Raw genomic sequence first — 24,275 nt, 5'->3', positions numbered from 1 at the left:
CATAAAGGTGGCTTCTCAAAGCTGACACCTTCTCAAAGGCAGTTAGGGATGGGCAATAAACACCAGCATTGTCAGCCAGGGAATGAATGAAAAATAGAAAAAAGCCAAGGCAGTTTTAAGATCAGGAAATGTATCAAAGGCAACAGCATAAAAACAAGTTGGTTTTGTCCTGTAAAAAATCTCCAGGAATATTGTTGACAATAACACATTCATGCCATATTTAAACAGCAATGGCAATATTTCATGCCACACATACTTCTCTACCTGGGGAAGTATACATGGTCAAATTACTTATTTCTCTGCATGTCTACTGTTGAAAGATAGTGTAGAGAGGAATTTGATTGAACAAAATAAAGGATTTTTGCTGCAGCCATATTTGGAGTCAGAATCAAATATTGCATTGATCTCTTTAGCCTTGGTTGCAGGCCACCCATGAGAAAGCACTTTGAAGATTACAACCCATGAATAATGCAATGGGAAAGCACCTCTGCTATTCAGTCCTAGTAACTGGCTCAATAAATTTATGTTTAAGATTGGAGACCTACCCTAGTAGCAGGACATGGGCATACAATTGTTTTTATGAAATGAATAAAAAGGTTAGATTACAACATGTACTGACTGAAGTACATGGGGTTGCCTTGAGACCAGTTGATTACAAACCAATATATTAATTTTCTTTTATGGAATTAGAATGGAGTCAGATTTGACAATAGAAATAATGATGAGACTAACAGCACTGTGGGAATCAACAGCAACTTCCAGCAGCCCACAATGTCCTGGCTCAGTTGTTAACACCTATTGCCAGAAGTCAGAAGGTTGTGGGCTCATGTTCCCCTCCAGAGACTTGGGCAGGGAACAAATTAAGGCTGACATTCCAGTGCTGTACTGAAGGAGTGCTATCTTTCAGAAGAGACATTTAACCAAGGTCCTGTCTCCCATTTCCAGTGGATGTGAACAATCAAATGGCAACATTTTGAAGAGCAGATAGGTACCCTGGTGTCCTGATCCTGAACACAGATCATCTGGTCATCATAATGCTGTTCATGGGAGATTGCTGTGCCTAAATTGGCTTACATATTTCCTGCACTACAACAGTGACTACAGTTAAAAATACTTCATTGACTGTAAAGTGCTTTGGGACAGCCTGAAATTGTAAAAGTTTGTATAATGTAAGTCCTTCTTTTGCAGCTAATCAGGAAGTTGTTGTCAAGATGTGGCACCTGCCAGAAAACCTTTTTTAAATCTACTTCACTTTGGACTTTTGATTTAAGACTGATAATCTGGAAGTTCTTCCCCCACAGACACACACATCTATTACAATAAATGCTTGTCATGGAAGAATGAGCTCAAGCTAGTCTCCTTTCAAGACAACTCTGCATTACAGCAAACTCCACCAGTCCTTGCACCCCAGGGTGTTACAGCTGTACCCATTTATACTATTTTGATAGGGGAAACAATACCCATCACCCATTTTAACAAGCATTTGCCTTAACAATGTAATTGCTATACAATGTAATTGCCAGTCAACAAGAAGATTGTCAAGGTCCAATAACAATGTAATTGCTGATCTACTGGCATTATAGATCTATGGAGTTTACATTATATAAGAAACCCTGATGTATAGGGAAAGCTGGGATTTCTGAGGATGAAAGAGATGAGGAAGATAAAATGTAGGATTTTTTGGGTGGATGGATTAAGATGGGCCAAATGGCCCCATTAGTAATTATTGTGATCCAGATATTGTAGTTGCACAAAAATAGAATACCTTCAGCTCGCAAGATAACTCTTAGAGACAACTGAAATAGAGCACAGGTACTGAAGCTGAACTCAAGCACCAAGCCTCAGGAAAACTAGAACTGCACTTGTGCGGTGTTGGCAGCAAACACAGCCATACCATAATGGTATCTTACCATCATGCTCCCCATTGAAATTCACTGAACATCCTGAAGCTCATGTACTTAGCTCATAGATATGGACTAAACTCACAAGAAGGAGTTAGGGCTTCTCCACTCCAGTGTAAGTACCCTTTTAATGGCAGGCCTTAATTACTTAAGAATGTCAAAGTCCTTGTAACAGTGGGCGAAGAGAAGACAAGGGGCAGAATTTTCAGCCTACCGGGTGGGCAGGGAGCTGAACCCTGCCAAAGAAGCAGGCCCCGCTGCCATTTTAAGTGGGCGGGCCAATTTGTGACATCCAGTGGGAATCGCTATGCGTTTCCTATGCAGGTGGGGGATTCCCCAAATGCAAGAGTGCTCTTTCGCGCATGCGCACTAATTATTATAATTTCATCAACTGTTCTATTAACAGCTCTTGTTCATGCTTTGTGTTTGTTTGTGAGTAATGCATTTCAGTGCAATCATTTTCAGCTTAACCTGATCAGATTGTTCAATAGGCTTGCTGCAGCAGCGAGAATCTGGGCTCCGCTCCAGGTCCACTTCTGCAAACTCCCACCAGTAACGCCACTTGGTGCAAAGGCAGAAAAGTTAAAAGGAAAGCCAGCCAGCTGAAAGTCACAACATGTCACTGCATCAACTGAAAAAGGTTGCAAACTTCAGGCAACTGCACTCCAATGAGGGTCCGGTCAAAATCTATCGCTCAGCCTTCCCAGGTGATGCCACGGAGGAAGATGTGCAATATCTGAGGGATGTACTGGGAATCCAAATGATCATCAGCCTTTGCTTTCCTGCTGAAGAGGGTTCTCCCACAGAGAAGAAGCCACTTGATGTTGCTTATAAAAGGGTGCTAGTCACTGAGGAAGAAATAGAAGACATGAAAAGCAAAGGAACCACAGGGGAGATGCTGAGCAAAGATATGCCATATGTGCACTGTAACATGAGGCTTCCATCGACGAAGTATTTCGCTCAACTTCAAGGCACACTGAAGAAAGCTCAAATTGATGGACTTAGTCAATTCGAACAGTTAGCCTATCTGATGGAGAACGTAGGGTATCCCAGGGGCATGGTGCAAATGTACATCGATTTATGTGAGACCTCACAAATCCAGTTCTTCACAGGTAAGTGATTAATCTTTTGCCAGGCTGTTTTTATTTCAGATTTCTAGCGTCCACAGTATTTTGCTTTCATAAAACTGAAGGTGGAGTGGCTTAAACCCATGATTTGTACCCTTAATGTCTCAAGGAGAACCTAGAATTAAAAAGTAACTCTTTTGTGCTTCCTTCTGATGCTCTGATTCCTTCTTTGACTATTTCTGCCCATTTTCCCTGTGCTTAATATTCCTCAAAAGTGCCACAAAATCTCAAGAACCATTTATTGCACTTACCTGATATTCACCTAAAAAAAAATTACCGCTTACCTGCCGCTCCCATCCCCCAGCTATTGCTGATTTATTCAATATTATACTTTTGCTGCCTGTGTTCCCGGGTTGTCGTGGAATTGTTACAGTGGAGGAGGTCATTCGGCCCATCATGCTTGCACTGGCTCTCCCATTGAGCAATTCATCTAATGCTGTTCTCCCATCTTCTCTCCGTAACCCTGCATATTCTTCCTTTTCAGGTAACAGTCTATTTCTCTTTTGAATTCCTCGATTGAATCTGCCTTCACCACACTCTCAGGCAGTGCATTCCAGACTTTAACCACACGTTGTGTGAATAAGATTTTTCTCAAATCGCTTTTGTTTCTTTCACAAATTACTTTAAATCTGTGCCCTCTCGTCTTTGATCCTTGCACAAGTGGGAATAGTTTCTCCCTACCTATTCTGTCCAGCCCCTCATAATTTTGAATACCTCTATCAAATCTCCCCTCAGCCTTCTTTTCTACAAGGAAAACAATCCTCACTTCTCCAAACTATCTTCATACCTGAAGTTCCTCATCCTTGGAACCATTTTCATGAATCTTTTCTGCACTCTCCCCAGTGCCTTCACATCTTTTCTATAGTGCAGAGCCCAGAACCAGACACAATACATCAGCTGAGGCTGAACTTGTGTCTTATACAAGTTCAGCATAACCTCCTTGCTCTTGTATTCAATGCCCTATTAATAAAACTTAGGATATTGTTTGCTTTATTAATCACTCTCTCAGCCTATCCTGCCATCTTCAATGACTTGCTTTTGGTTGAGAGATGAATATTGGCCAAGGCACCATGAGCACTCCCTGCTGTTCTTCAAATAGTATCCTGGGATCCTACATCCACCTGATCAAACATTCTGCATTCAGATGTTTATCCTCCACATTAACCTCCTCAAATGCATTACCTCACACTTCTCTGGATTGAATTTCATCTCCTACTTTCCACCCACTCAGCCGAACCATTGATATCATTCTGGAGACAACAGCTATCCTTTTCACTATCAACTACACAGCCAATTTTTGTATCATCTGCAAGTTTCCTGATCATTCCTCCCACATTTAAGTTCAAAACATTAAAGTATACAACAAACAGCAAGGGACCCAACACTGAGCCCCGTGGAATGCCACTGGAAACTGTTTTCCATTCACAAAAACATCCATCAACCATTACCCTTTGTTTCCTGTCGCTGAGCCAATTTTGGATCTAACTTGCCACATTACCCTTTATCCCATGGGCTTTTACTTTTCTGACCAGTCAGACATGTGGGACCTTGTCAAATGCCTTACTAAAATCCATGCAGAACAATATCCATTGCACCACCCTCATCAATGCTGCTGGTTACTTCCTCAAAAAAATTTGATTAAATTACTAAGACATGGTCTTCCCCTAGCAAAACAATGCTGGATATCCCTGATTAATCCATTCCTCTCTAAGTGACAGTTTGTCCTGTCTCTCAGAATTGATTCTAATAATTTGCCCAGCATTGAAGTCAGATTAACCAGCCTTTAATTATTTGGCCTATCCATTGCACCCTTTTTAATAATGGTACAACATTCACAGACCTTCAATCCCCTGGTACCTCGCCTGTATTTAGTGAGGATTGGAAAATGATCCTCAGAGCACCCGCTATTTCCTCCCTGACTTCCTTTAACAGCCTGGGAGACAGTCCATCCAGCCCTGGTGAACTATCCACCTTCAAGAATGTCAGTCCCTCCAGTACACCCTCTCTCACTATGCTTATTGCATCTAATACTTCACTCTTTAACTAGAATATCGGCATCATCCCTCTCCTTAGTGACGAAAGAGACAAAGTACTTGTTGAGAAACCTGTCCACATCTTCAGCATCAGTGCATAAGTTACCATGTACATCTCTGATAAGCCCTACCCTTTCCTTAGTTATTCTCCAGTTCTTCATGTACTGGATAAACACCTTTGAATTTTCTTTGATTTTACCTGCCAATATTTTTTCATATCCCCTCTTTGTTTTCCTAATTACCTTTTCTACTTCACCCTGTATTTACAATACTCCTCTAGGCTTTCTACAGTATTAAGTCTTTTGTGAAGGTCATAAGCTTTCTTTTTCTCCTTTATCTTAACTTGTAGGCCTCTAGATAACCAGGGGGCTCTAGATTTGGCAGTATCACCCTTTTTCTTTGTGGGGACATGTCTAAATTGTACCCTTAAAATCTCACTTTTGAATGCCTACCACTGGTCTGTCAATGAGTTCCCTTCAAGTAGCTGTAACCAGTCCACTTTCGCCAGATCATCTCTCAGCTTTGTAAAATTTGTCTTTCCCCAAATCAGTACTTTTACTCCTGTTCCATCTTTATGTTTTTCCATAATTATGACTGAAAACAAAATTAAATTAGTAAATGCCCTTGTCATTGAGAAATTCTTTCAATATTTTTTGTCCACAGCTTCGAAGTTGCTGAGTGAACCCAAAAATGTTCCAGCTTTGATACATTGCGTAGGCGGGAAAGACCGGACGGGCATCATCTCTGCTTTCATACAGACCTGTGTTGGCTTGCCAAGGGAAAAGGTTCTAATAGACTATGAAACCTTCAAGGTAAGCGAAATGTCATCATTTTCATATCTTACATGTAATTATGCATGAGAAAGACCTACCTTCTCTTTTCTAAACCAGCAATAGCAACTTGCATTTATATAGAGGTCTGAAGAAAAGTCATTTTGGACTCGAAACATTAACTCTGTTTCTCTCTACACAGATGCTGCCAGACCTGCTGAGTTTTTCCAGCACTGTCTGTGTTTATATCAGATCTCCAGCATCCATACTATTTTGCTTTTATACTATTACATTTATGTAGCACCATTAACATAGTGAAGCAGCCCAAAACACTTCAAAGGATTGTTATGGAAGTAAAATCAATTTCATAATATTTTCCTGGTTTGTTGTAAAGTAGGTTTATGGGTGTGAGTGTAGATGATTCTGTCTGTGTGATTTAATTATGTTTGGAGTCAGGTGGACTGCAAGCTTGAAATTATCAAAAGAAGCTAGGTGTAGGAATGTACTTGAAATGCTATAGAGTAAACAAGGATGCTATCTTAGCACATAAGGTGTGAAGGGAATTTGCATTTTTAGATAAGTGAAGGAATTGTTTGGATTTCAAAGGGATGTTAGTCTGTTTACGACTAGCCAGATAAGCAAGGCTAAGCAGTGTGTTTATTTTTCCTAAAGGTTACTGACAATATTAGCAACATGGAAGTTTTTATATTATGGGAAATGTACAGTTCCAAAGACATATGAGAGAAACACATATGAAGGAGAATGAAAGACTAAGTTGGGTTTGGGGTCGGGGTGAGATAGTGGAGGGGGGGGGGAGAGTGGAGGGGGGGGGGGGGTAGTGGCATGTAAGGTCTAACAGGAGTTTGTGAAACAGCCATGGGGAAGCCTCCAGCCATTTGTGCATAAGTCTGCTTAAGGCATGGCCGCCAAAGGTGGAACAATTAAATTCGAGGATGCACAGGTGTCCAGAGTTGGAGAACTGCAGAAATCTCATTGGTTTGTGGTGCTGAAGGAATTTCCAGAGATGGGGAGGGTCAGGCCATGGAGGATTTGCAAACAAGGACAAGAAATTTAAAATTGGGTTGTTGCCAGACTTGGAGCCAGTGAAAGTTAGTGAGCATAGGTGTGATGGTTGAACAGGACTTGGTGTGAGTTAGCGTACTGGCAGCAGAATCTGTTCCTAGAAAATACCTTTCCTTTGTGTGTCATCCTCTTAGCAGATGCTGCTTGTTCTTCTGCAGTTACCTGCAAAACGCTGGGAACTACATGCTGCTCCTTTATTGAGGGCAGTGATAATTGGAGGAAGTTTCCTTTTTTAATGCAGCTCATCAATATCTAACACAGGGTACATGATAACACTATTGGATAGAAATCCAATTTGGTTTGCAACACACAATGGGGAGTATCATATTGTCATGCCTAATTTTAACAGATGGTTAATGCATTTCTGCCCAAGGTGAATTTCTACTCTAATGGTCTACGCTTGTATTTTGGGGATAGGAAGTTGAAAAAAATGTTGAAAGTGCCTTTTTACCTAAGTACTCAAATAAAGTTCACTCCTGCGCCTCCTGGCCCCACATCAATATAATGAAGAAGTAAACTTATCTTTACGGTGACAGCCATTGGTCAGAAAACCCAGGCTGATTAGGCCAGTCACCTGCTCTGCTGAGGGCAGCCCAGTTTTCCAGAGAGGCCCTAAAACAGGTGTTAGGCTGCTTGTTACCATATACAAAGGGCTTAACTCTGATTTTAAATGGCCAGACCCAATTTCAGGCTAACATAACGAGATTCAATTTCTCTCCCAACCCCTTTTAAAATAGCTCAATATTTTCTCACATCATGTTCTGGTTATTTCAGACTTGCTACAAATGGCATTTAAGATCCTTTTTGTGATCTCAGAATTCCAGTGGGAAACTGTACTTGCCGGGAGCACATTGTGGATCCTAGGCCTGTCTGATTTTCTGCCCTTTAAGGTTCTTAGTGAGCTGGAATTCCTCTAAGTGTGTAGGAATGTGGAGTCGGCTCTTTTATCAATTTGTTCTGACCTATGGTGTGCAAGTTTACAACCTTTAAAGGGTGGATTTAGATAGTCCTCAGTTTATATATTGTCTGCATGAATTCAGCTTTTAAAACTAATGGTGCACCAGTTGATTGCACACCTGACCCTTTATCATTTTTTTTGTTTTCAGCCAAGTATGGGAATGTCTCAAATCTATCAAAATTATGTTATGCCTGAAGAGTTTCTATCAAGTTCAAAAGAAACAATGGAAACATTATTGGAATACATGGACAAAAAGTAAGTGAGATCTGTAAGGATCAGGTTTATACTTGGAAAATAATGGGGACGTGGCTATCCATAGCTCTTCTAATGCATTGCAACCATAACCCTGATTGAGAATGTGCTGTAAGGACCAGAAATTGGGCCAGAATCCAGAAACTAAGTCCCAGTTTTGTAGAGGAATTTCCTGCCATTCGAGTAGCAGACATCACCTGAGTTTTCAGTTTCAGAATCTTAAACCAACACTTTCCATTTTTGATTCAGTCATTGTTCGAATGGCTTTTGATGGGTTTCATGCAGACTCAAATAAATTGGCTGTTTTCTTTGAGCAGCTCATTTGCCTAACTTCAGGTATATATTTGGAAGGATGTTAAGAGCAGGTTGCTGGTGAATGTGAAATGTTGCTCGTAAATGAAATTTAAAAGGATGGTGAATGTTAAAGGATAGTGTCATAACGGAGAATAACTTTTTTGAAAGTCTTTATTGTGTCTCAGAAAGCTTAACTCATTGTTAATGGAATACTGGGTTCTGTGGAAAGAGGCATAGAATATAAAATTTAGGGCAGAATGGTAAACTTCAGTAAGACCACAGTTGGAATATTGTGTGCAGTTTAGGAACGGTTCTGAGGTACTAGAGTGGGTCAATCCACCAGCAAACAGAAATACAAACTAGACTTGAAAAATTAGGGCTGCTTTCTTTAGAACAGAGGAGATTCTGAGGTGATTTGATAAAGGTTGTTTAAAGTGATAAAGGGATGTGACAGTCGATAGAAATATGTTGAATTTGCATACATTGATTTATGCTGCTATGACATCAATAGAAAAAGATTTAAGCCCAACCAGGGCCAGACTTTCCTATTTGCTGCAATAGCAGCTGATCTTTAGCAGACTGGAACTTCCACCCACTGATGCCCATCTTCCTGACCTCACTGATTTCCCAGGGCTGAAGTTTTTAAGAGACTGGAGTCTAGAGGTGGGTAGGCCCAAAATTTGGTGCCGCCGGCCTCTGTGCCGGTTCCCTGTCACAATCCTGACTCCGAAACATTTTGAAAGAGGCCGACTCAGGGTTAGATCAGCTACCTGACAAGCAGTAGGTAGCCAAATGCCATTAATTAAGCAGCCTATTAAGGCCCTGTTCCTAATGCGGGCAGCCCAGAGTGTGCAGAGCATGTTCAGGCCAACACAATGGGCTCAGGGTGAGATGTGGGAGGCTGCAATGGATTATGCAAGGGAACACATCTCGCCTCTCTCCCTCCTTCCCAAACATCTGCCAACCACCCTCCCTCTTCCTCCCTCAACCACCTACCCTGCCTCCTTTCTCCCTCTCCAACCATCCTACTACCTCCTTCCACAATCACCCAACTGTGCTCCTCCTTCCTCTCCCTTCCAACCACCTACCCTCCTTCCTCTCCCCTCCAGCCATCCGCCCACCCATCCTCAGTGCATGTTGGAGACTGTCCCATTGGCCCTCCAGCATTTGGGACCTGCCCAGCATTTCCAATTGGATGGTGAGCCTGCTCCCTGCTCTTTGATTGGCTGAACCTTTCAAAATCATGGTGGGCGAGTATGAATCACACGGAACAGGATCGAGACCCAGACCTTGTCCCCATCTCCAGTTCCTGAGCCCTTATTAAAAACTCATTGTTTGGTTCAACCTCAGGTGGGTTTTGGGTTTGTTTGTTATTGTCACATTATGTGCTTCAAATGATGGAGAGAGAAAGTGCTATAGTGCCTGAATCAGCAGAGTGATCTGCATTTCACAAAGTAGCCCATTTAGCATTGATACTCCCTAATAATGAGCCATACCAAACCTGGACAGGAGTGCATTGGGTTGTTTGTATCCTGCACTGCTAAGGAGCATATGATGTGAAATATGCCACATGATATATCCTCAACCTTCCTGTTCAATTCCAACACATTCATTCCTATCTGGGTGAATATTTATGTCCAAATTTATTTCCAGCAAAAAATACTGAGTGATGGGGAGTTGCAGATATGCTTCCCAGCCTGATATTCTAACCCTGTCTATCCAAGTTAAGCTGCTTTACTGATGTGGAAATTCAATGCTGCATTACATTGAAGTTTGCAGCGTTTGATAAAAGGCTCATCCTTTCATAGCTTTCTTGCCAGTTCAGAGTTTTGAAGGTAACCGTGTGACTGGGGCACTCAAAGCATAAGTAAATCTGTCTTTTCCCAGGTTGAGCATGCAAAGTGACTTTGCTCATCATTTTTATACTTACTAGATATGGATCTGTGCAAGAATACCTGACGTACATTGGATTCGGCCCTGAAGACCAGGAGAAGATGAAGAAAAACATATTGATCAATACAACTCAGCAGGAAAGCATCTAGTTGCAGTTAGCATGATGAATACCAGTGATGACCTCTCAATCCACCAACAGCATTCCACTGAATATTATGTTGGGAGAGGGAACTACAGATGAAATATTGTGCTTAATCCAGATTACGCTTTAGCCAAAATATTATTTTGGGTTCAAACCCTACTTGAAGATTTATCTGCATCTTAACTAGACCTTATTTTACACAGAAGTGCTTGATCAGGCAGATCAGGGGAACATTTTCAACTGCACAGTTAGATTATACCTGAACTGGGATATGTGACAGGGACAAAGTACAAAGTCTCTTAAAAAGAATCTGCAATCCAAAAATCCTAATGTGCCCTCTAGAAATTCTGGCCTAAACATTCACACAATCACAGTGCAGAAGAGGCCCTTCAGCCCATCGAGTCTGCACTGACAAGTGAAAAACACCTGACCTACCTACCTAATCCCATTTACCAGCATTTGGCCAATAGTCTTGAATGTTATGATGTGCCAAGTGCTCATCCAGGTACTTTTTAAAGGATGTGAGGCAACCCGCCTCCACCACCCTCCCAGGCAGTGCATTCCAGACTAGAAGTAAAGTTTTTCCCCTCACCATCCCCCAAACCTCCTGCCCCTCACCTTGAACTTATGTCTCCTTGTGACTGACCCTTCAACTAAGGGGAACAGCTGCTCCCTATCCCTTCTGTCCATGCCCCTCATAATCTTGTACACCTCAATCAGGTCGCCCCCCCCTCAGTCTTCTCTGCTCCAACGAAAACAACCCAAGTCTATCCAACCTCTCTTCATAACTTAAATGTTTCATCCCAGGCAACATCCTGGTGAATCTCCTCTGCACCCCCTCCAGTGCAATCATATCCTTCCTATAATGTGGCAACCAGAACTGCACACAGTACTCCAGCTGTGGCCTCACCATGGTTCTATACAACTCCAACATGACCTCCCTACTTTTGTAACCTATGCCTCAATTGATTAAGGCAAGTGTCCCATATACCTTTTTCACCACTCCACTAACATGCTCTTCCACCTTCAGAGATCTATGGACACACACACCAAGGTCCTTTTGTTCCTCAGAACTTCCCAGTGTCATGTCATTCATTGAATACTTCCTTGTCAAATTACTCCTTCTAAAGTGTATCACCTCACACTTTTCAGGGTTAAATTCCATCTGCCACTTATCTGCCCACTTGGCCATCCTGCTATATCTTCCTGTAGCCCAAGACACTCAACTTCACTGTTAACCACCCGGCCAATCTTTGTGTCATTGCAAATTGTGTAATGTTTCTCTTATAAATCATTTAGGAAAAGCATTAACAATTTGTCCAGAAGAAATCCATGTGAAACAATTTGTCAGTGCCTCACATTCAGGACTTTTCTTAGTCCTCCTCACTTCTTCTAAGAAGATAGTTTGCAATCAGTTCGTCAATCTGTTGTTAATTTTGTTTTCCCTAAAAAGGCTCATTTGCAGAACTTTTTCAAATATATTCATTCTGAAATAAAGTTTAGCTTTTTTCTCTTTCTGTGTTTGAGGTTTGCTTTCATTCACTATTTTGATCTTTCTCTTTTATTCATTCACATGATATAGGCATCACTGGCAAGGCCAGCATTTATTGCCCATTACTCTTGTGATAACTGAATGACTTGCCAGGCCATTTCAAAGGCAGTTAAGAGTCAACCACATTTCTGTGGATCTGGAGTTCCCAGTAGGCTAGACTGGTAATGATACTAACTTTTTCATATTCCAGATTTATTTAATAAATTAAATTCGAATTCCTCAGCTAGCATGGTGAGATTTGAACTCACATCTCCAGACCATCAGTCCAACTCTCTGGATTACTAGTTCAGTAACACAATCACAATGCTATCATAACTGCCAATCCTGTGTGTGAGCAGGACAAGTAATACAATGAGATGCTGAAAACAAGTTTCAGAGTTGGGCCTAGAAATTCAACTGAGTTGTGCCCATTTTGGGATGCTAACTAACCTTTTAGGCTGCAAAATAGCAGGCAGCAATTGCAAGCAAACTTCCAATTGGAAAATAAAATGGTGAAAGCAGTTTTCAAAGAATTTGATCCAAAAGAAAAATTCAACGGATAATGCAGAAAAAATGTTTGAAAAGCCCCTGTGATTTTTGACCTGAGTTACTTACAACAGTATCCTGGAGATGAAATCTTTGATAGGGTGACCATGGCTGGAACTTTACCAGCCCCGTGAAGGCAGCTTTGAAGGTGATGGGGACATGCGTTGGGCACGTAGTGTGTTGGGTCAGCTCTGTTCCCACCTCCCTGCACTTATCCCATGCAAGGGCTCCCAGTGGTAATAGCTACTCACCTGGCAGCAGCAGATAGCCAATTAAGGTAATTAAAAAGGCAATGAGCCCCTAAACTGGCACTGCAGTAACATTTTAAGAATGGCACATAGAGAAGGTGACTTCACAGCAGGAGAATCATGTAAAAATAAGCAGAAAGGTCTCAACAGCAAGTCTAAATTCATTTGGGCCCACTCCCCCTCCCTGATATGATCCTTGCCACTATTCATAGGATCTTGTTTGGACCTTTAGGTGAGTGTCTTCATCTTGTGGTGCTCTCACTCTCCATCTGCTCGAGCAGTGCTCACCTTTCCCAGTGGGGATGACCCTTGCTTCAACCCCCCTGATCGACCCTCCCACATCTGCCCTGCCATCCCCAACTGAAAGGTAGAATTTTTATCTCACTGTAAATTGTACAAGAAAACCTCATACAGCTGTAGTTTGTGGAAAAGGCCCACTACCACATTCTCAAAGCAATTAGTAGTTAGTATTTTGGAGCCTTGTTCACATCCCTCACATCCAAAGAACAAATAAACCATGCCAACTGCACCACCAATTGGCTTCATCTGCAGCAAATAAGCCCCTCTCTTGGAAATGCAAAGTCAGCTCATGGAAATAATTTAGTGACATTTTTAATGGGTTATACCAGATGTGCTGGAAGGGTTTCTAATGGTAGCATTTCCAGTGCAAACAAAGAGCTACTTGATGTAACTATTTTTTGAGGAGGGGAATGGCATATTTGACCTCTTGAGGACAAAGCCTTGCTAGATGGTCCCAATGGAAGTTCAGAGCGTGAGGAGAAAATAAACCCAAATTTCCCCACTTTTCCCCCCAGGTGTGCTCCTCAGACAAACCAGATTCTTATAGGTTTTTTTTTAAACCAGGCTTATTTGCATCAGATCAATAATTTCCTGCGCTCAGTGCACTGGCTGCAGAGTTGGCCACAAGTCCATTTGTCCATGGATATTGAACCGCGGTGTTCAACTCACTTTAACGTTTTATTAACCACAATAAGTGCATCAAATCATTCATTATGGCAAACTGCCCAAGTTTTCAACTACACAAACTGCTCAGTTTCAAAAGAGTTGGAAGATGGCTGTAGCGACACTAAAAAAAAAGAGGTTCAGTCTCTCCAGACAGCTGTGCTTCTACTGGGTATAAAAGTGTTAGAATAAAAAAAATCAATGAGCTGCAGACTACCAGAATTACCAATGTGAGACCACGTTATAATATTTATATTTACACTCTCTTTTCACCTCGCACATTTGAGTGAGTAGTTATTGAAGATGTATGTATGCATACAAGCTATTTCGCTTATTACCACAACACACGCTCCTAAACAGTGAGATGAAGACCTGGGTTCTGTAGCTGATTAAAGCAATCCCGTTTCTTCTCTAAGATCCACAATGAAACTGTCTGTTCTTTGTAGGTTGTAGTGGTCCAGAGCAGAATGAGTTTAGAACTGTCTTAACCCACACTATAGCACAAAACTGCTCAATGCACAGCACAAACTCATTCTGAATCCGCAATCTCGCTCAGAAAACCAACAAAGGTGTCTGGTGCAGGAAATGGTCTGATATAGTAGGTGGTGTTCTATTGGTGTTGGAATGGGGTCACATAGTTGGCCAACGTAGATTGTGCTTTATTCTTCGATTAACTAATACTATGCCAGACCTGGGAGAGTCCTTGATGTTGTGAAATTTAGCATTTCCCTGAGGATTTGCACATGAAAATATTTCCACAAGGGAATTCTGGAAAACCAGAAAGACCTCAAGAGACTGAGTACAGCTGACATTCTTAGGAATTTGGCTAAGTCATATTGCTCATTCCTGGACAACAGTGTAGTCTGAAAAACAACAATTGTGTGCATTATAAAGTTCGAAGATGCTTGTCAGTGTACTAAAAGATGAACAAATCTCTTTTCAAAATATTTGATCATGGGATGAGGCGTCGCTGGCTAGGCCAGCCTTTATTGACCATTCCTAATTGCCCTTGAGAAGGTGGTAGTGAGCTGCCTACTTGAACTGCTGTAGTCCATGTGGTGTAGGTACACCGACAGTGCTGTTAGAGGGGGAGCTCCAAGATTTTGATCCAGCGACAGTCAAGGAATGGTGACGTATTTCCAAGTCAGGATGTTGTGCGGCTTGGAGGGGAACTTCGAGGTGGTGGTGTTCCTATCTATCTGTTGCCCTTGTCCTTCTAGATGATAGTAGTCGTGGGTTTGGAAGGTGGTGTCTGAGGGTGATGTTTTAAAGAACTATATTCCAACCAAATTCTGCTGGTGGTTAATTTTACACCAAATTTTGCAGTTCAGCCAACAGAGAAGCAAAATGATGGTGAAAACATGAGATTGGAAATCTAATTTAGCCTCAGACCATCCAAAGTTTGTTCCATTTGAAGATACAACAAGAGGCCCAAAAGGCAAGGCTTGTTGACAATCTGAGTCCATCAAGTAGTGGATTTTACAGACATGTGGCGAGGGTCTTCACACAAATTACTCCATAACTGGCCTCTTCTTAACTCAGGTATGTTCAGGATTCATTGTTTCTAACAGTAACTTTACTATTTGCAGCTTTCCAGCTACAATCATGGCTCTGGAGAGTTTTAAAATCTTTGGCATATGGTTTCGACAAACTGAGCGCAGTTCCTGCTTGACTCTCTCTATTTGATACTTTGCTTCTGCCTTTTCCACCCATATTTCCACCTCATGGATAACCATTTCCTGACTGGATTTTCCCTGCATAAACAATGACAGTAGTGACTCAATGAGGCAGCGGAAAGTCTCAGAGTACTGGGATCCTACGTCATCGAGTTCAATTGCCTGCTTGAAGCACTCAACTGCATTGTGCTCTTCACCTTTGACCTGTAAACACTTCCCTCTCAGGAGCTGGATCTCAGGCAGCGTATCTCCCAAGTCACACTCCATGGCTTTGGCGAAGAAAACTAAAGCACTGTTAAGTGCACTTTCATCCACCAATTGGAGTTCCTGCACAGCATCAACACCCATGTAGTAACAGACCTGTCGGCAGTACAGAATTAGGTTACTATTCAACAAGGGACAATGCATAGTGGATAGGTGGCAGTGCATTACAAGACCACAATCAAATCTACAAGTGTAAAGATAATCATAATCCACAAGAGCTTTATCAGTTTGTTAGTCATCTGTTCAAAGTACAGAGAATATCCCTGCTCACGATACGTTAAATATTTCAACATGTTGAGCTGCAGGCTGGCCAGCTTCAAAGCCATTTTCTATCTTGTCATTATTGGGTTTCAACATTAGAGATTCAAAAGCACCAAGTTTAACCTTACCTGACCAGTGGGAACAGGGTACATTTAGATCGAACACATTTTTATGACCTACTGAATTTTACATTCCATTGACTTCAAAATGGATGCCCTGGCAGAATCCAAGCTCAGCACTGGTGAGCAGGTTATTACTGAGTCAGTGCCTTTTGATGGTATTGTTGACAATACTTTCTATCACTTTGCTGATGATTGAGAGTAGACTGATGGGATGGTAGTTAGCCGGGTTGGATTTGACCTGTATTTTGTGGACAGGACATATTAATTTTCCGCATTGTCAGGTAGATCCCTATATTGTAGCTGTACTGGACAACTTGGCTAGAAGCTATTCTAGAGCATAACTCTTTCCACACTATAGATGGAACGCATTCAGGGACCAAAGCTTTTGCTGCATTCAGCGCACTCAGTTCTTCCTTGGTGCAGAACCTCCTTCCTATGTGCGAGTGATTGCACTGTTTAGCGTTTAGTCCTGTGTTCTAGCTTCACCAGGTTGGTACCTTATTTTAGTTGTACATGGTGCAATTCCCAGCATGCTCTCCTGCAAACCTCATTGAACCAGGCTTGAGAGACCTGCTGAGCCAAGAGGGTACATATTGCATTTTGTATTCTTTGATGGGAAGTAAGCATCGCTGGCTAGGCCTAAGTGAGACGGAGACTGAGTGATCAGCAAATTAGGTTCATGTGGGAATTCGGTGCATGGGGGAAAGAGGTGTGGCATACATAGAAATTATTCCAAGTTAATTAAGTGGGTAATTAAATTATGTTAACTAAATAACATAAGTAATAATGGCAGGACAGATGTTACATTGCAGCTGTGGAATGTGGATACTTTTGGATGCCAAGGTGATCCATGACAAGTACATCTACAGAAAGTGTAAGCAGTTAAAGGAATTCTAGATCAGGATTATTGACCTGGAAGCTGAACTGCAGACACCGCACAACATAAGGGAGGGAGAGAAATACCTGGACACTTTGTTCCAGCAGACCGTCACGCCTCTTAGAATAAGATCATCTGTTTTGGTCAGCAGTGAGGGACAGGAGAATGTGACTGTCAGTGAGGCAGGCAAATGGGACTGAGCAGACAGTAGTGGAGGAGCCTCAGACTTTGCAATTGCTCATAACTTGTGTGGACAAAAGTGAGATTTTCAAGGTGGATGAGCTGGCTGGCCATGGCACCATGGTACAGGAAGCCGTTCAAGCGGGGGGAGCAAACAGGAATGTAGTGATAGTAGGGGATAGTATAGTCAGGAGGATTGACACCATTCTCTGAAGCAAAGAGTGAGAGTCCAGAAGGCTGTATTGCCTGCCCGGTGCCAGGATTCGGGACATCTGCTCAGGGCTGGAGAGGAACTTGCAGTGGAAGGGGGAGGATCCAGTCATTGTGGTCCATGTAGGTGTCAACACATAGGAAGGAGGATCTGCATAATCAGTATGAGGAGCTAGGTGCCAAATTGAGCAGAACGTCAAAGGTAATAATCTCTGGATTAATACCTGAGCCACCTGCAAATTGGCATAGGGCAAATAAGATTAAAGAGACAAATGCATGGCTCAAAGACTGATGTGGGAGAAGTGGGTTGTGGTTCGTGGGACACTGGCACCAGTACTGGGGAAAGTAGGATCTGTATCATTGGGACGTTCTATACCTGAACCATGCTGGGACCAGTGTTCTACTGAGCCAGATAACTAGGGAATTAAAGAGGTCTTTAAATTAAACAAGGCAGGTGAGGGATCAAGCCTGGGCAGATATGGCAAATGAAGTGGTAGATTCAAAGCAGGAGACCAAAATAATATGGGAAATGAGGATCATAGACTAGCCGGAAGGGACAGAGAGATAAAACCTAAGAATACTCATGATTAGATGTTATAAAAATAACAAAAAGACAAAACTAAAGGCTGTGTCTGAATGTGCATTGCATTCATAACAAAGTAAATGAAATGATAGCGCACATTGAAGTAAATAAATAAGGTCTGTTAGCCGTTCTGGAGATACGGCTGCAGGATGACAAGGATTGGGTACTGAGTATTGAAGAGTATATGATATTCGAGAAAAATAAGAAGCTAGGTAAAGGTCGGGGGGGGGGTGCGGGGACGCTTGGGTGGTGGGGTGATCAACACTGTTGATCAAGGATGGCGTTGGTGAAATTGTTGGAGATGACCTTGGTTCTGGAGATCATGATGTAGAATTGGTTTGGGTGGAGATTAGGAAGAGTAGGGGATAGAAGTCACTAGTGGGAGTGGTCTACAGGCCCCCTAACAGTAACTACAATGTAGGACAAATATATAAGAAGAAATATTGGGTGCTTGTGATAAAAGGGCAGCAATAATTATGGGTGATTTTAATCTACATAAAACCGGAAAAATCAGACTGGCAGCAGTACCCTGGATGAGTTCATTGAATGCTTTCAAGATAGTTTCTTACAGCAGTACATTCTGGAACCAACCAGATAGCAGGTTCTATTAGACTTGGTACTGTGTAATGTGACAGGATTAATTAATGACCTCAGAGTGAAGGCACCTAGGTAGCAGCGACTGCAAAATGATTGAATTTTTCATTCAGTTTTAAAAGGAAAAGATTGAGTCTAAGGCTAGTATCTTAAACTTAAATAAGGGCAAGAAACATCCCAGTACGGGCATAAAACCTGAGCTAGCTGAAGCGAACTGGAATACTAGGGTAGGAGATAGTCCAATAGCGAAGTAGTGGCAGCATTTAAGAGGATATTTTGGAATAAGTATATTCCTACTATAAAGAAAAATTCTGAGAGGACCCACCATCCGTGATTAAATAAGGAAGTTAAAGAAAGCATCGAACTTAAGGAAAAAGCATAGAACTGCACAAAGATGATGGCAGGTCAGATGATTGGTCAGAATATGAAGAACAACAGAGAATGACTAAAAGGTTAATCAGGAGAAAGAAATTAGATATGAGAGGAAGCTAGCTAGAAATGTAAAAACAGACAGCAAGCATTTCTACAGGTATTTAAAAAGGAAAAGAATAAACAAAGTGAGTGTTGGTCCTCTAGAGAATGAGAATGGGGAGTTAATAGTAGATTATTAGGAAATGGTAGATGAAATGAACAAATACTTCGCTTCTGTCTTCACTATAGAGGATAGAAAAAACATTCTAGTACTAGCTGTAGGTCAGGAGGGAAAGAGGTACCTGGTAAAATTACAATCAATAGGGAAGTGGTACTGAACAAACTGATGGAACTGTGGGCTGACAAGTCTTTGGGTCCTGATGGACTTCATCCTAGGGTCTTAAAAGAGGTGCCGAATGAGGTCATAGATGCATTGGTGTTAATTTTCCAAAACTCTCTAGATGAAAGGTTCCATCAGACTGGAAAGTAATAAATATAACCCCACTACTTTAGAAGGGAGGGAGGCAGAAAACAGGAAACCACAGGCCAGTTAACTTGACATCTGTTGTGGGGAAGGTATTAGAATCGATCGTTAAGGAGGTTATAGCTGGGCCCTTAGATAAACTCAAGGTAATTGGCAAGAGTCAGCATGGTTTTGTGAAAGGGAAGTAATTTAACCAATTTATTGGAGTTCTTTGAAGGAGCAACATGTGCTGTGGATCAAGGGAAGCCTGTAGACATGCTGTACTTGGATTTCCAGAAGGCATTTGATAACGTACCACATCAAAGGCTATTGTGGAAAAAGAAGCTCATGATGTAGGGGGGTAACATATTAGCTTGGATAGAAGATTAGCTGGCTGGCAAAAAACAGAGTATGCATAAATGGGTCTTTTTGACCTTTTGGCAGGATATGACGAGAGGAGGACTGCAGGCCTCAACTTTTTACAATTTATATCGATGACAGATGAGGGGAGTGAAGGCATGGTAGCTAAATTTGCAGATGACACAAACATAGGTAGGAAAGTCTGTTATGAAGAGGACATGGGAGGTTGCAGACAGATATAGATAGGTTGAGCAAGTGGGCAAAAATCTGATAGATAATGTAGCAAAATGTAAATTCACTTTGGCAGGAAGAATAGAGTGCAGAGTATTAATTAAATGGAGAACAGTTGCAGAATTCCGAGGTGCAGAGAGATCTAGGTGTTCTAGTGCATGGGTCACAAAAGGTTAGTATGCAGGTACAGCAAGTAATTAAGAAGGCTAATGGATGCTATCCTTTATTACGAGAGGAACTGAACATAAAATTAAGGATGTTATGCTTCAGTTATACAGGGCATTGGTGAGACCACATCTTGAATATTGTGTTCAGTTTTGGTCTCCTTATTTAAGGAAGGATATAAACGCATTGGACACGGTTCAGCAGAGGTTTACTAGATTGATGCCTGGAATAAGTGGGTTGTCTTAAGAGGAAAGGTTAGACAGACTGGGCTTGGTTCCACTGGAGTTTAGAAGAGTGAGGGGTGACTTGATTGAAGTACATAAGATCCTGAATGGTATTGAAAAGGTGCACGTGGAGAGGATGTTTCCTCTTGTGCATGAATCTAGAACTATGGGACACTGTTTTAAAACTAGGGTATTTTAGGACAGAGATGAGGAGAAATTTTTTCTCAAAGGAGGCGGGGTCATTGAACATTTTTAAGGCAGAGGTAAATAGATTCTTGTTAGGCAAGTGAAGCCTCCTGCTCCACTTAGTTATTTAATTGTCCACAACCATTCATGACTGGATGTGGTAGGACTGCAGAGCTCTGATCTGATCTGTTGGTTGTGGGGTTGCTTAGCTCTGTTGATAGCATGCTGCTTCTGTTGTTTGGCACGCAAGTAGTCCTGTGTTGTAGCTTCATAATTACACTATGTTGACACCTCATTTGAGGTATGCCTGGTACTGCTCCTGGCATGCACATCTGCACTCTTCATTGAACAGCTTGATTGGTAGAGTGAGGCATATGCCATGTCATGAGGTTACAGATTATGGTTGAATACAATTCTGCTGCTGCTGATGGCCCTCAGTGCCTCATGAGTGCCCAGTTTTGGGTTGCTAGATTTGTTCTAAATCCATTCCATTTACCAGAGTGGTAGTGACACCTCAATGTGAAGATGGGACTTTTGTCTCCACAAGAACTGCAGTGATCACTCCTACCAACACCATCATGGACATATGCATCTGCGACAGGTAGACAGGTGTGGTCGAGGTCAAGTAGGTTCTTCCCTCTTCTTGGTTCCCTCACCATCTGCCACAGACCTAGTCCAGCAGTTAAGTCCATTAGGACTAGGCCAGCTCAGTCAGTACTGTTGCTACCAAGCCACTCTTGAAGTTCCCAACCCAGACTAAATTCTGTGCCCTTGCCACCCTCAGTGTATCCTCCAAATGGTGTTCAACATAGAGGAGTACTGAATCATCAGCTGAAGTGGGGAGGGGGTGGGGGGGCACTAAGTGGCAACTCACAGGAGGTTCCCTTGCTATGTTTGACCTGATGCCATGAGACTTTGTGGAGTCCAGAGTCAATATTGAGAACTCCCAGGGCAACTCCCTCCTATGCCACCACCTCTGGTAGGCCTGTCCTGTCAATGGGATGGTGACAGTGGTATCTGGGGTTATTGTCTGGAAGGATATGATTCTGTGCCTGACCTGTGGGACAACTCTACCAATTTTGGCACAAGCCCCCAGATGTTAGTAAGGAGAACTTTGGACGGTCATTATTCCTGGTGCCTAGATTAACACCTGGTGGTCTGTCCGGTTTCATACAACTGATTAGCATGCTTTACAGAAGGCATTTATGAATTAACTAAATTGCTATAGGTCTGGAGTTCCAAGTAGGCTATACCTAGTAAGGACAGTAGATTTCCTTCTCTAAAGGACATTAGTGAACGAGGTGGGTTTTTACGACAATCAACCATGCTTTTATGGTCACCATTACCGACACTAGCTTTTAATTCTTGATGTATTAATTAAAATTAAATTTCACCAGCTTCCATGTTGGGATTTGAACCCACATCTCCAAAACATTAGCTTGGGCCTATGGATTGCTAGTCCAGTGACATCACCACTAAGCCATCACCATGCTGCTGATGACCCATAGCACCTCATGGATGCCCAGTTTTGAGCTGTTAGATACGTTCTGAATTTATCCCATTTAGCATGGAGTCAGTGCCATACAACATGATGGTGGGCATCCTCAGTGTGAAAATGTGACTTTGTCTCCACAAGGTCTGTGCGATGATCACTCCTACCGATGCTATCATGCACAGATGCATTTGCAATAGGTAGATTGATGAAGGCGAGGTCAAATTCTTCCCTCTTACCGTTTCTCCCCACTTGCCACAGGCCCAGTTTGGTAGCTATGTCCTTCTGCCAATTCAGTAAGTAGCACTGTTACCTATCCACTCCTGGAGATGGGCATTGAAGTCCCCCACCTAGAGTACATACCGTGCCCTTGCTATCCTCAATGCTCCTCCAATTGGTGCTCAAATTGGAGGAGTACTAATCCATCAGCTGAAGTAGGACGACAGGTAATGATCAACAGAAGATTTCCTTATGTCTGACCTGATGCCATGAGAGTTCATGAAGTCCGAAGCCACTGTTGAAGATACACAGGGCCACTCCCTCTCAACTGTATACACGGTGCCACTGCCTCTGGTGTTCTGTCCTGCCAGTGGGACAGGACATACCTAGGGACAGGTGAGGAGTCCAGTAACATAAGCACTATGCTGCACGACTGAAAGAACATTTAAGCTTCACAAAGCTCACACACACAGTACTCACCTGTCCCATATCCAAGTATGTTTTTAGGCAGGGCCACACAGACAGTATTAAATCCAAATCAGCTTTTGCTTTAGTTAGTAGCTGTCTGTCTGGCACACCACTCTGACCCATCTTGACACGCTCAAGGCCTCGGGTATACAGTTTTATAAAAATCTGGGAAAGGAAGATCATATATAAAATTGTCAATTGTGCAATGCATTAATAGGTCTATTCTTTTCTTCTCAGGTTTTCTTTAAATCCTCCACACTCTAAACTACAAACCAGTGGTGCTGCACTTATCCTATCTGGTACTAAGACCTGTTCAACCATCACTCCTGTGGTTGCTGATTTACCTTGGTTTTTAGTTCCCACTAATATAAAATTCTCAATCTCATGTTTAAATCCTTTCATTGGTCTCGCATCCCATCTCTAATCTCCTCTCGTCCTTTCTTTCAAATTCTTTCACGGGATACGAGCATCACTGGCTAGCCCAGCATCATTATAGCCCATCCCTAACTGCCCTTGAGAAGGTGGTGGTGAGCTGTCTTCTTGAACTGCTGCAGTCCATGTTGTGTAGGTGCACCCAACAGTGCTGTTAGGGAGGGAGTTCTAGGTTTTTAATCCAGTGACAGTGAAGGAATGGCAATATAGTTCCCAGTCAGGATGATGTGTAGCTTGGACGGAAACTTGCAGACGGCTGTGTTCCCATGCATATTTAAGAAGGAAACATATAGCTTTCTGGAATCTAAAGGCATCAAGGGGTATGGGGAGAGACTGGGAGTACGGCGTCGAGATAGAGGATCAGCCATGATCATATTAAATGGCAGAGCAGGCTGGAAAGGCCAAATGAACTACTCCTGCTGCTATTTTCTATGTTTCTATCTGCTGCCCTTGCCCTTCTAGGTGATAGAGGTTGCAGGTTTGGAAGATGCTGTCGAAGGAGCATTGGTGAGTTTCTGTAATGTATCTTGTAGATGGTAGATACTGCTGCCACTGTGCGTCAGTAGTGGAGGGAGTGAATATTGAAGGTCGTGGATGGGGTGCCAATCAAGCAGGCTACTTTGTTCTGGAAGGTGTCTAGCTTCAAGTGGAAAGTATTACATCACACTCCTGACTTATGCCTTGTAGATGATGAACAGGCTTTGGGGAGCCAGGAGATGAGTTACTCACTACAAAATTCCCAGTCTCTGGCCACAGTATTGAGATGGCTGGTCCAGTTCAGTTTCTGGCCAATGGTAACCCTTATGATGTTGATCGTGGGGGATTCAGTGATGGTAATGCCATTGAACGTCAAGAGGTGATGGCTGGATTCTCCCTTGGTGAAGGTAGTCATTGCCTGGGACTTATGTGGCATGAATATTACTTGCCACTTGTCAGCCCAAGCCTAGATATTGTCCAGGTCTTGCTGCATTTGAACGTGGACTGCTTCAGTATCTGAGGAGTCACGGATGGTGCTGAACATTGTGCAATCATCAGCGAACATCCCCATTTCTGACCTTATGATGGAAGGAAGGTCATTGATGAAGCAACTTAATATGGTTGGGCCTCCTGGAACTG

General features: G+C 42.4%; 3 protein-coding genes across 5 annotated transcripts in view; 1 reads left to right on the top strand and 2 right to left on the bottom strand.

Annotated features, from left to right (window-relative positions):
• The window catches only part of pars2 (prolyl-tRNA synthetase 2, mitochondrial), a 77,679-nt gene extending 54,887 nt beyond the window's left edge, over window positions 1–22,792 (bottom strand). Inside the window, exon 1 of the mRNA XM_041208292.1 lies at window positions 22,740–22,792. The gene's annotated coding sequence lies outside the window, so the exon portion shown is untranslated. The remainder of the gene's footprint in view (window positions 1–22,739) is intronic.
• Window positions 1–24,275, bottom strand: part of ttc22 (tetratricopeptide repeat domain 22) — a 90,611-nt gene that overhangs the window by 47,933 nt on the left and 18,403 nt on the right. The window contains exons 6-7 of one of the 3 annotated variants that reach the window (XM_041208291.1): window positions 22,740–22,892; window positions 2,616–2,749 (exon numbers count right to left, since the gene is read on the bottom strand). In XM_041208291.1, coding sequence (XP_041064225.1) covers window positions 2,747–2,749; window positions 22,740–22,892 — 156 coding nt within the window. In that variant the 3' untranslated portion in view covers window positions 2,616–2,746. Of the gene's footprint in view, window positions 1–2,615; window positions 2,750–14,872; window positions 15,778–22,739; window positions 22,893–24,275 lie in introns of those variants that run through there. The other 2 variants (XM_041208289.1, XM_041208290.1) reach the window with 2 other exon arrangements.
• Window positions 2,518–11,154, top strand: LOC121289159. The gene is made up of 4 exons (XM_041208295.1): window positions 2,518–3,013; window positions 5,725–5,873; window positions 8,021–8,127; window positions 10,352–11,154. The coding sequence occupies exons 1-4, from the start codon at window positions 2,518–2,520 to the stop codon at window positions 10,458–10,460; spliced, it is 861 nt and encodes a 286-aa protein (XP_041064229.1). The 3' UTR covers window positions 10,461–11,154.

Source organism: Carcharodon carcharias, chromosome 16 (genome assembly GCF_017639515.1).
Source record: "Carcharodon carcharias isolate sCarCar2 chromosome 16, sCarCar2.pri, whole genome shotgun sequence".
In the NCBI taxonomy this organism is placed as follows: Eukaryota; Metazoa; Chordata; class Chondrichthyes; order Lamniformes; family Lamnidae; genus Carcharodon; species Carcharodon carcharias.
The sequence above is the reverse complement of the archived record's forward strand: the minus strand, read 5'-3'. Positions and strand labels throughout refer to the sequence as shown.